A 12666-nucleotide genomic window follows, 5' to 3' on the forward strand; every position below is an offset into this window, starting at 1 on the left:
AGTTAATTTTGTATTTTTAGTAGAGTTGGGGTTTCACCATGTTGGCCAGGATGGTCTCGATCTCTTGACTTTGTGATCCACCTGCTTTGGCCTCCCAAAGTGCTGGGATTACAGACGTGACCCACGACGCCCAGCTGAGAGGAGAGGAGTTTGTTGTTCATTTCCCCACACTGTCACGGACACTCCACGATTTACACACACACACACACACACACACACACACTTGCTCTTCTGTTGGTGTAATTGTCTTTATTTTCCCAGGCAAAAATTGCCACCTGGGACCACCATATGAACATATGCATGGTGCCTCTGGGCGCTGTAGGTCAACGAACTTTGAATTGGAGGGAGATGAAGGATTTTGGGGAACCTGGCTTTTCTTTCTGGCCTAATTCCCTCTGGCTCAGGTGATGCTCCATTCAGTCCTGCTCCCAGCCGACCTTCCCTCAGGGTCAGTCTGCCAGCACTGCCGCTTAAACAGCTCTGTGAGAACCATTGGCTTGGAATATGCCTGGTGAGGGACTGCATATGATGGGTTCCCTAAGCACAGCAAACAAAGGAGGCAGAACTCACGCACAGTCATTCAGCAGGAGCAAAGGAGGGAGGTGTTTGTGAAGAAAACCCTGGTGTAGCAGCATGTGTGTATAAGGCTATTCATGTGCGAGCTTCTTCAAACAATATTTGCTACAGCCAAATTCTAGAAGAGTATGACAGCCTCCAGAGGGTGACATGGGCTCTGGTCTGTGTATCGTTGGAGGAAAGCAAGCCGCCACAGTGTGAATGCATTGCTGCAAACGTGGTGGGTGGTAATCTCGCTTATTTCTAAGACCACATATTGAGCAATTACTAAGTTCCCAGTGTTCTTCCAGGCCCTGGAAGGGAAGCTGTGGCTCCTTTCCCCAAGGAGTGTTTTTGTCTAGCATCACGATGTGCAATGACTTGTTTTGTGGCAGCAAAGGTGCTCGCGGAGCTGGGAAATGGAATCCATCCCGGCTGACTCATTGCTTGTATTTCCTCTTTTCTTCTCCCAACTAATTTCCCGCCTGGCTGTCATCCATGTGGACTTCTCATCATACAGGAGAGAATCTGGGATTCTGGGAAGCCTGTGAGGATCTGAAGTATGGAGATCAGTCCAAGGTCAAGGAGAAAGCAGAGGAGATTTACAAGTGAGGATCAGCCAGCGTGCTGGAAAGCCTTCCCCTGGGCCTCCGAGAACCACCCCATTGCTCTTGAGGTGGAGATGGGATGAGAGGCCCACAGCCTGGTGGCCAACTGGGCCCTGGTCAGATTGGTTCACTGTGCTTGCCATGCTATAAATGCCTCCCCGGTGCTTTAGAAGGTCTGGGGCTTCCCTGAAGAAAGCCTGGTGAGACATGCAGTGTGAGTCCCCTGTTCCTATGGGAATGCATCTAGGGGTTTAGAAAGCAGGCTGGGCCAGGTGCGGTAGCTCATGCCTGTAATCCCAGCACTTTGGGAGGCCGGGGTGGGCAGATCACGAGGTCAAGCGATTAAGACCATCCTGGCCAACATGGTGAAATCCTGTCTCTACTATAAATACAAAAAGTAGCTGGGCGTGGTGGCGCACGCCTATAATCCCAGCTACTCAGGAGACTGAGGAAGGAGACTCACTTGAACCTGAAAGGTGGAGGTTGTAGTGAGTTGAGATTGCGCCACTGCATTCCAGCTTGGTGACAGAGTAAGATTCTGTCTCAAAAAAAAAAAAAAGCTATCCTGAATTACAGTACAAAGTGCTCTGTCTTTGACTAAGCCTTCTTAGATGTCCTGAGGGGTGTGTGTGTGTGTGTGTGTGTGTGTGTGTGTGTGTGTGTGTGTGAGAGAGAGAGAGAGAGAGAGAGAGAAGAGGTAAGATGGGAAAGCCTATTCCTCAAGCTTCCTTGGAGATGTGAGGACCACAGGGGAAGGGAGCTCCCCCCACGTGTCTGGGACAGTGAACCCAGCTTGGGGTACAAACACGGGTGAGCACATCTCATTCCTAACATCACAGCTCTAGCCCCCACTTGCTCCGAGTAGCAATAAGTCCATTCCTCTCCAGGCCGATTTCTCCTCCAAATTGTACAAGAGGCAAGGGTTCCAGGTTAAAAGGGTCAGTCCTGCTTTCAATGGCCAGGTGGAGAGAGAGGGGAAGGTGTGATAAGGGCACCGAGATTGCTGAAAGCCACACTCCCCCTCCCTAACATTCCTCCTCCTGTTGACCACCAGGCTGCTCCTGTCGTGCTGTAATCCCATCTCCATGGGTCCTTTCATCTGCATTGGCTGCAGTGGGCATGAGTCCTGGGCACTGAGGGCCCAGCATTTTTAGTTCATACTCTCATGCTTAGCCGTGTTCCCCAAAGCCCAAGCACCACGCTGGCCTGGAACCAGCCCTTTGTAGCCACCAGACTGTGGTGCTGAGTTTTGGGCAGCTGGCCAGACAGCCCCTCCCTCTGAGGACTTAGCCTCTGGACCCTGGATGTCCTTCCTGCAAATGAACTCAGGTTGCATCACCCTGGTGCCCTGGTTTCCAGAAAGGTACCAGCAGCATTGAAGAGAAAAGCTTGAGGCTTCGCTTCTTCTTATGCTTAGAGGTTCATGCACTCTCTTGCAAATTTGCCCAGCTCCTCCCACAGGGAGGGGATCCATACTCTGAGAGAAATGGGGTTGCGTGTGGGGTGCAGTGGGGAGGGCTGTCGGTCCAGGAAAGTTCCATGACATCCTTCCCAGAACAATGGATGCCTGACTGCCTTCCACACAGTGACACACACACAACTCCTGATTCCAGAAGTCTGCCTCAGGAAGCCTGCTGCCTCTGCCATTAGCTCCGTCTCCTTCTTCCCCAGATTCCCCAGTTATGTAGATCTCAGTTTGAATTCCAAAATTTTAATGTACATCTCAGAAAGGTGGGAAAATATTCATGTGAGTATTTCTAATCCAGTAACAGCTCAGAATTGGAAGTATTGAGAGAGCTCTGCATCCCTGACATCCCAGGTAGAGCCGCAGGGCTCAGGAAGTGTGGCCAAGCTGGGTCTAAGTGGGGCCTTGGCTTGTCTGTCCAGGGGGTCGGACCTCTGGGTTCTGGGACAAGGGCTGCCTCTCAACACAGCATGTGAGATTCATTACAAAGCACATCTGGGTTGGGGGAGGGACAGCAGAGATGCCCAGAACACCTGTTTGAAGGTGTCTTAGCCTGGTTCCAGATTGGCCCTGGAATCCTGGTGCAGAAGGAGGCGGAAGATGTGAAGTTACAGGCTGCATTCCTCACCCTCATAGCGAGGGCCTAACCTGACCCGGGCTTACCCCAGCGCCTTCTTGCTCTCTCTCCTGGAGGGTGGAAACACCAAAGTTAAATATTCACATTCCCAATACTGGATGTTTCTTGCTTCGAGGAAAAGTAGCTTGACAACCTGCTCAAAAGTTCACGCTCTTTAGTGTCTCCTGAAAAAATATGCCACCCTCACCCTGGGTAACCTGAGTCACGTCAGTCCTTCCCTCCCAGGCAGCTGTGAGCTTTTCATTAACCGACTTAATTTAGTCACTTTTGCTAACATCTCCCTCCCACTCCAGGCTGTTCCTGGCCCCAGGGGCGAGGCGCTGGATCAACATAGATGGCAAAACCATGGACATCACCGTGAAGGGGCTGAAGCACCCCCACCGCTACGTGCTGGATGCCGCACAAACCCACATTTACATGCTCATGAAGAAGGTAGGTGGGCCCGTGCTGAGGATATGGGGTCCAGATAGGCCTTCCCTCCCTAGGTACCCAGAAAATTCTTTAGATATAGGAAAAGGGGAGATGATATGTGCATAGCACTCCGCCGGCTGTGAGATGCAGCTAGGCATGGGGGCTCATGTCTGTAATCCCAGCACTTTGGGAAGCTAAGGTGGGAGGATTGCTTGAGCCTAGGAGTTTGAGACCAGCCTGGGCAACACAGCGAGACCCTGTCTCTATTTAAAAAAAAAAAAAGAAAACAGAATTGTCAACTGTCTCTTCCACTTGTCCACTGGGGTGGACTTGCCTTGAGCCCCTCACCCATGGGCCTAGAGGGACTCCTGTAGACTCCAGTAGAAGCTGCATGCCTCCTTATCGGCCTCACTCTGTCTATATCAGATAGTCTGTATCATATAACCTATATTATATAACCCATATCATATAACCAATATCACATAGCCTATATCATATAATCTATCTCATATAACCTATATTACATAATCTATATCATATAATGGCCAGTAGACAGGTAAGAATAATGGCATTAGCAATGGTAACATTATGGTAATAATCATTCATTGAGGGCTTAGAAGGTGCAGTTGCCATGCAAAACACTGAACTTTATGCTCAATGACAATCCACGGGTGAGGGTTTGTTGCTCCAGATCAAGTGGCTTGGTCAAGGTCTCACCAAAGATGCGGATGGGATTCACATCCACGTCTGCCTGGGTTTCAAGGCTGAGCTCTTAGTTTCTGCTGTAGAGTGATGGCAATTCTCACCGCTCTAGCCCTAAACAAATATTACACATGGAGGCATAGTATCTAGAAGAGACAAGTTTGTGTGTGTGTGATTGTGATAAGACTCTGTGAGAATTCAGATAGCCCTCTGAATTATTAACAACATGTAAATGTGGTGGAAGTACATGAAGGGACCTGAGAAAAAAATTAATCATTTTCTTAAGAAACTAGAGTTGGAAGCTCAGAGATAGCCTTAAAGAAGTTGTCTAGTTAGGCTCTTTTTTGGTGCCATCCTTGACAAGACTTTCTTTGGATACTTCAACTTCTCATTATGGCAATGTATCTCTATATGATAGAGGTTATGTGATATAGGCTATCTGAGCGTGATATAGGTTATATGAGATAGATTATGTGATATAGGTTATGTGATATAGGTTATATGATAGAGATTATGTGATATAGGCTATTTGATATAGGTTATATGATATAGGTCATATGAGTTAGATTACGTGACATAGGTTATATGATGTGGGTTATATGATATAGGTTATAATGTGATATAGGCTATATGAGATGCAGTATATGATATAGATTATGTGCTATAGGTTATATGAGATAGATTATGTGATATAGGTTTATGAGATAGATTATGTGATATTGGTTATGTGATATGGGTTATGTGATACAGGTTATATAATATAGGTTATGTGATATAGGGTATCTGATAGAGGTTATATGACATAGATTATGTGATATAGGTTATATAAGATAGAGTAAGTGATATGGGTTATATGAGATAGAGTATATATGGTTATGTGATATAGCTTATGTGATGTAGGTGATGCATACAGGATTTTGTGAATGGTAAATGTTTATTAGCTTCACTGATTTATATTTCTTCTATTTAGTCTTTTATCATATTATTTTAAAATATTTTTCCTTTGTTTTTAAAGCATGTAATAATTTAGAATTGTCACCAAGCCAGATTAGCCATTTTCATCATTTTTAAATCAGTGGAATATCTCTGTGTTTTTGTTACTAGAAGATTCACAGCAGGGTTTCTTTAATAATAATCCTCTTTAATGTATTTTAAAACATTTTGGTTCTTAAAAATATAGTTTTCATACAGCCTTTTAGGGGATGCCCAGGGAGGCCAGCTACAAGCCAGAATGGAACAGTCATAGGCAACTTTAAAAAGAATAGCACGTATACCCACTAGACTTCTATATTTCATGACAGCCATGTTTTATGGCGATACATTCAATGTATTCCAGTGGCTCCATGATCCCTATTCCTAGACCCTATCCTAGTTCTCATAACTTTTACTGCTGCCACTTAGTCTTTAGAATAGTGCCATTTCGATAAATTTTAAAATATTCTTAATCCCTGATTTATTGCAGTGGGCTTTGTCCCATATTGGGTGTGACTGGAGTTTTCAGCTGGCTTGGAAGTAACAAGCATTCATGGAGCTTCTCTGAAGTTGCCCAGGGTCCCAGTAAACATCCCCATAATTGGACTCTAAGCGTTGGTTGGTTTTGTTTTTGCTTTGGTATTGTCTTGCCTTTATACCCAAAACACAGGGCGGAAAGGGATGTCAGTGGGCTTGGACGTGGGCGCCATACTCCTGGCTGCTCATCTTCCTTGGAAGAAAGTCTTGGAGGGAAGAGGTCAGGTGTCCTCTTGTTTCATGCTGGCTTCACTCACTGAACCACTCCAAGGTGGCTCTTAGTGTGTAGGGTTACAGACTGTAGTTCTCAAACTTAAAGGTGCAGCAGAATTACCTGGAGACTGTTCAGGCTCAGGGTGACTCACTCCCAGAGTTTCCCATCAGGAGGGCTGGGGCAGGCCTGAGAAGCTCCCAGGTGAAAGTGATGCTTCTGGGTGGGGGAACCACTGCTCTCAACACCTCCCTGAACACCTTTCCCCAAAGAGACAAATTCTTGTAACTATTCCATTCTACTGCCAAGGGAGGCTTGAAAATGGCAAGGGTATTGGTTTGATTTGACCCTTTCTCTCTCATAATCACTGCTGTTTTCTTGTTCCCACTAGGATTCTTATGCTCGCTATTTAAAATCTCCAATCTATAAGGAGATGCTGGCCAAAGCTATTGAACCTCAGGAAACCACCAAGAAAAGGCAAGTGGAATTATCTGTAATTGCTGGCTGCCTGCTGTTTAGCTTACAGAGAAGTGAGAGTCTCTTTCAGCCAAATGGCTATTATGGAGATATTTGCTTGATGAAAATACTGGGGACTGGGAAGTATTCCTCAGGAAATGAGTGCCTCATTTGCTTCATGATGCCCTGAAATCACTCTAGCAAGATTTCCTTAGTAATTACCACCAGTAAGTTTTGTTTCCCTAATGCTGGCTTGAAAGAGTTTGGATGATCAGACCAATAATTATCCTTATCACAAATGGAAGCATCTCCTTGGTTTTTTAACTGCTACATGTTACCTCTAAACTAATGTATGGTAATTAATTAAGCTACACCCTTGTATTTAAATTGTTCTAAGACCTTAGAGAGAATAGCAGATTGCACCCCAAGAGAAAATGCTCAATGGAGGGGAAACGGACAGTAACACCCTAGGTATTCTTGCTGCCTCTGGGGACTGCGCTTTAGAAATCCATTAACTCATTCATTCTCACTTTTTCTCATTGGAGATGTGGATAATCTCATCTGCTAGAGCCATTGGGACAATGGACAAAATAATGTTCTGAGGGACAGATTGAACTCTTTTGGGGGAAGTTCAATCTACAAGGATTGAAGATTCAAAATAGTAATCGAATAGCAGCTTGAACAAAACCGTCAGGCTTTGCAGAGGTTTTCCCACCGGCAATCATGTGTCCTGTTCTCCTATAGTGAGTGACCGTTCCCCTGTTTGCCAGGTCAACCCATACTGGGCTCCTTTCCAGCATCTTCCATCATTTCCAAAGGGGGATGGCTGGACCAGAGCCTTTATCAAAGGAGAAAAACAAAACCAAACAAATTCTTGAGGATAATGGCCCTGTTATGAAAAGGAGAGAAAGAAGGTCTTTGTGGTGCTATTCTTCTAGGTTTACCAAGTAAGGAAGGGAGTTCAGTGTCCCTGGAGACTTAAAAGCTTCTACTTTAAGCCAGAAGAAAGGACCATAATAGCTCCAGAAGTTCTGCCGGAAAGTAATGAGGGGGAAGAAGGGGAGTCTCGTACCTCTCTCTCCAGATATTTTAGAAGTTGGGGCACACATGAGAATTCTCACTCACTCTGTCTCTACTAAAAATACAAATACTGTTGTGAGTGAGTATTACACGTGGATGCATTCGTAAAGTGTGAAGGCTGGTCTGTGTGCATACCAAGACTGCAGTGGGTATAAATTTGTTCCCTGATCCCAGGCATCAGGCAACGTATTGAAAATTAATTTTTCCATGACAAGTTACACTTAGTGCCAAGCCTTCCCCTTGGCAGAACGGGTGAGAGATCCAATACCAATATCAGGCTTTATTTCCTGGTAGGGGAGCCCTCCTTCTCCCTAAGATAGACACAAGAGTTCAAGGGGCTTTTGTAGTCCAGAACTCTGGAGTAGGTTGCAGGTCTTTATCACTGCTGCTGAAGTTCTTGGCTCCAAGCCTGCGTGGGCCCTCAAAGGCAGCTGGCTCCGCTGCTCACTGGCTGCTGCATCACTTGGATACCTAGAGTTTGGTCCTGGCTCCTAAGGCCATGGTAGGGAGAGTTTGGTTCCAGGAATCCATGTTTGGCTTTGAAGAAGGTACTGACACATGTCAAGATACTGTGCATGCCCACCACACTCTTCAGGCCCCTTCCCTCTTTCTCTGTTCACTGAGGCCCAGCTATCTTGGACAGTACAGCTCTTTTCTTCCTTCCCAGAACCATGGCTTTTGAAAACAAATGCTTCAGCCAGGCGTGGTGACTTACACCTGTAATCCCAGCCAAGGCGGGTGGATCAGTTGAGGTCAGGAGTTTGAGACCAGCCTGGCCAACATGGTGAAACCCCGTCTCTACTAAAAATACAAAAATTAGCCGTGTGTGGTGGTACACACCTTTAGTCCCAGCTACTTGGGAGTCTAAACCTGGGAGATGGAGGTTGCAGTGAGCCGAAGTTGCATCACTGCACTCCAGCCTGGGTGATAGAGCAAGACTCCGTCCCCCCCACCCCTCAAAACAGAAAAGAAAACACAGAAATGCTCCAGCTCTTTCCAGTACCCAAGCCTTCATTACCCACTTCTTTGATGAAGATGTTACAGGAAGTTAAGATAACAAATTGATTTCTAAACATTGTGGAAGTTCTATGTAACTTCGCCAGCCAAAGGGTCTTCCTTGTGCCTGGGCTAAAATCTGATGGCATTTGGTGCTCACTCTGGTCTCATCCTCCAGGTGGGGAGAATGGAGCCAAGGGTGAACCCCACTGGAGGTTCACTGGGAAAAAGAGGGAACAAAATCCAGATTCTGGCCCATCCGGCCCCAACTCCCACCAGATGTGACAGTGTCAGTGTTTGGCAAGCTGTGTTGTTTTCCTCCAACCACCAATCTGTCCTTCCTTCCAGCTCCACCCTCCCGTTCATGCGGCGTCACCTGCGCTCCAGCCCAAGCCCTGTCATCCTGAGGCAGCTGGAAGAGGAAGCCAAGGCCCGAGAGGCGGCCAACACCGTGGACATCACGCAGGTCATGAGCAAGCTGGACAGGAGGAGCCAACTCCAGAAAGAGCAGCTGCCTCCTAAATAAATCTGTGATTCCTGGGGGTGGGGGCATGCACTTTGGGAGAGGCAGACAAAGAAAGGTAGGATAAGAGTCTAGAAGGTTCCATTCCCCATTTGTGGAGGTCGTCACGTTCATCCCATACACCTCTAACTTCCTCCATGGGGGCTTCCTAAGACCACAGCAACCAGAACTTGTTCTCCCAAGCCCACTCATCAGGGGACAGGGTCGGTGAAGGCGGTGGGTGGGAGAGGGGATCGCCTACTCAGTTGCTGTGTGGCTGCCTATTGTACCTTAGGGCATCCTTAGGGGAACTGGGAACTCTCTCAGTGAGAGCCACAGTGAAAACGTTCTTTCAGTGAGAGCCATAGGGAAAAGTGAGAGAGAGCTTTGTGTACCACTATTTGCTTTGGGAAATTAAAGAGAAGGCCTCTCCCCACCCCCAGGGCATAGTGTTTTTCAGGGATATTTGTTTGAAGTAGCTTTATGAAGCTTCTCCTCCTATCTCTCTAATTTAGACTATTGTTTCCAAATCAGTCTGAGATCCTGCCAAGGGGCTGGCTGCAGGAAAGTACTTTCTCTGATCTCCCCTGCTATTCCTGCCTGGAAAGGCCCTGCCAAGACATTTCTCCTGCTGAATTTGTTCTTGGTCGTAATTACTGGAGGGTTGATGGGCTCTCTTCTTCCCATCTCCCCATCCCCTTGTCCATGCTGGGGAAACACGTGGCTTGTGGGAATGAGGGACTCGAATGGCCTTCTGAGGAGCATGTTTTTGGCTAAAGAACAACGGCATCGATGTCTTCATTCATGGGAAGAGGATGGTAGATGTCGAAATGAGTGAGGATCAAAGATGATACTCTCTAGGACGTTTTCTAGATGTTGGTGCTTCCCTCTTCCGTAGGTATAGACCAGGTCAGCCCTGTGGTCAGGGCTGGGGGAGAGGACAGTTCTAACTGACCTTGGGAGGCTTAGAAGGTCATTCTCAAAGTTAGGCTCACTCTGTACACTTGTGCAAGAATGCAACAGAGATAGAGCACAGAGGTGAGCAAGAGACCAGCCTGACCAAGCAGGGATACGCACTCCTTCAGAACATCTGTTGAGCACCTACAATGTGCAAACCTTGGTGAATAAAACAGACGTGGTTCTCTCTCATGGAGCTTCTAGTCTAGGACTGAGACAAAATAATTAAACCAACGATCAGGTAGCTTTTGCTGTGGAACAACCAACTAGAAAAATAGAGTGGCATACAACACATTTTTATTGTTCATGCACGTGGGGTCGTCTGCGTGGCTCTGGGGATCTTGGCTGGGTTCACTCATCTGTCTGGGGATGTCGCAGTGGCCTAGGCTGAGATGAATTGGGATGAGTTTTCTCTGCTTCACGTACTTCTCATCTCCCAGCGGTCTCACCTAGGCAGAATCCCATGCTGAGGACGGAACTGCAAGGCAGCAAGTAGAAACACACACGGCTTTACACAGCCTCTTCTACTTCATTTTGTTGGCCAAAGCAAGTCATAAAGCCAGTCTAGATTCAAGGGGCAAGGAAATAGACTCTACCTCTTTGTGAGAGAAATTTCCCAGTCTCATCGCAAAAGATGGATGAAATTTCTTTTTTTTCTTTTATTTTTTTTTTGAGATGGAGTAGTTTTGCTCTTGCTGCCCAGGCTGAGTGCAGTGGTGTGGTCTCAGCTCACTGTAACCTCCACCTCTTGAGTTCAAACGATTCTCCTGCCTCAGCCTCCCTAGCAGCTGGGATTACAGGCATGCACCACCACACCTGGCTAATTTTTTTTTTTTTTTTTTTTTTTTTTTTTGTATTTTTAGTAGAGATGGGGTTTCTCCATGTTGGTCAGGCTGGTCTTGAACTCTCAACCTCAGGTGATCCGCCCACCTCCACTTCCCAAAGTGCTGGGATTACAGGCATGAGCCACCGCGCCCAGCCAAAAGATGGATGAAAGACAGGGAAAGCTGAAGAATGAGGGCCATTGCTGTAATTAATGACAGAAATGCCTGCCCAGTGGATTATAAAGGAGATGAATGTGGTACTGAGACAAGGAAGATGAGATGTGTGTAGACTACACCCTGCCAAGTGGTGACAGAGAAGCAGGGAATGAGAAAGAGTTGCTCATAATAGCATGTGGGTCAGGCAGGGGGAGAGCATTTTGGGGAGAGGGGACTGTGTGGGCAAAGGCTCAGAGCTGGGAAGTGGCTCTGAGTGAACCGAAAGGCCAGGTGAGTGAAGTCTGCTGGGTGAGGGGGAAACGGTGCAAGATGAGTTTAGAGAGTAGGCAGGGGCCAGGTTGTAGGTGACCGTTGAGGCTGTTGTAAGGAGTCTATGATCACTGGTTTCATGTTAGCAAAATGATTCCAGCCTGGAAGATGAGCGCTTACACTTTCCATTTGCACTGGTTGCAGACCAGTTTCCACTCTGAAAGCACATGGAGGGATATGCTTTGCTCATCTCTCTTCTGGAGAATCTTGGAGTCTTTTAACTCTGGAACGTACCCCAAGTAGAACTGTAAACCATTGTAAACTGGGTGATATGAGCAGAAGGACCGTATTGATCTCATTCATTACTTGGAGCCTGATTCCTAACACCCAGCCAGTTCTGCACCAACGTGAATGACATGGGTGGAAGAATGAATGCATGAATGAATGAAAAGAGCCCTGGATTTGGAGAGAGCCTCCTGGCTCTTCGTCCTGGCCCTAGCACTAGTCATGTAGCCTTGAGGAACAAGTCCCTTACCCTCTCTACTTCCTTATTTGTGAAATGAGGGATTGGGGCTAGCTCTAAACCTCTCAAAACAGACTTTGTGACTTCCAGCTGGGAACCCAGGCTGGGGCATCCATTTTACTTGAAGATTTGGAGTGGGAGGAAAATTAGGTAATTTCTAAAAATTTCACATTAAAATAATCGTGAATATATTATGAAATAGAATGCAAAATGTACATGAATTTTTAAAGACACAATTTGAGACATCAAAGGCATTTTGCGCTTAGCTATGGCAGGCTCAGGCTCTGCCCTCCAACTTCTCGGGGAACATGTTTTCGGGCTCTCCTGCTGTGTGGCCTACTTTTATGGGAATGTTTGAGAAGCATGAAGCCAAAGAATACTTGCTGTCCCTTTGAGTTACTTCATATGAGCTGAGATGACGTATCCTGCAGCATGGTGGTGAGCGTGATAGTGAGGGCATCGCATGCATCATGGCTTCTACAGGGCACAGACTGTGTCTTGTTCATCTTTGGCTCAAGTGTCCCGTGTCTCACTCACCACAGGTTTGTGCTTGAGTTGTCTCTCATTCTCCCACAGGCTACTCTGTGCTCTGTGTCAGCTCATATGGGGACTCCTTGTGTATTCATGGAAGCCTGCTCAGGCTGAGACACACAAGATCCCACAATCTAATGAGACACAGCAGGTAAACACAGCAGATGATCATTCTTTATTGAATGAATGAGGACATGAGCGTCTCAACACTATCCGTCTAGAGGAAGGAATGTGATAAATGGCTTCCTGGCTAAATGGCAGCATTTACGTTTC

General features: G+C 46.7%; 1 protein-coding gene across 4 annotated transcripts in view; it reads left to right on the top strand.

Annotated features, from left to right (window-relative positions):
* The window catches only part of RGS9 (regulator of G protein signaling 9), a 117698-nt gene that overhangs the window by 90233 nt on the left and 14799 nt on the right, over positions 1–12666 (top strand). For all 4 annotated transcript variants that reach the window (XM_064369474.1, XM_064369473.1, XM_064369471.1 and 1 more), the window contains 4 exons: positions 1076–1163; positions 3559–3697; positions 6490–6575; positions 8979–9096. In XM_064369474.1, the coding sequence (XP_064225544.1) occupies positions 1076–1163; positions 3559–3697; positions 6490–6575; positions 8979–9096 (431 nt within the window). The remainder of the gene's footprint in view (positions 1–1075; positions 1164–3558; positions 3698–6489; positions 6576–8978; positions 9097–12666) is intronic.

The sequence above is a fragment of the Aotus nancymaae genome, unplaced genomic scaffold (genome assembly GCF_030222135.1).
Source record: "Aotus nancymaae isolate 86718 unplaced genomic scaffold, 86718_ANA_hifiasm-v0.15.2.pri h1tg000089l, whole genome shotgun sequence".
Lineage (NCBI taxonomy): Eukaryota > Metazoa > Chordata > Mammalia > Primates > Aotidae > Aotus > Aotus nancymaae.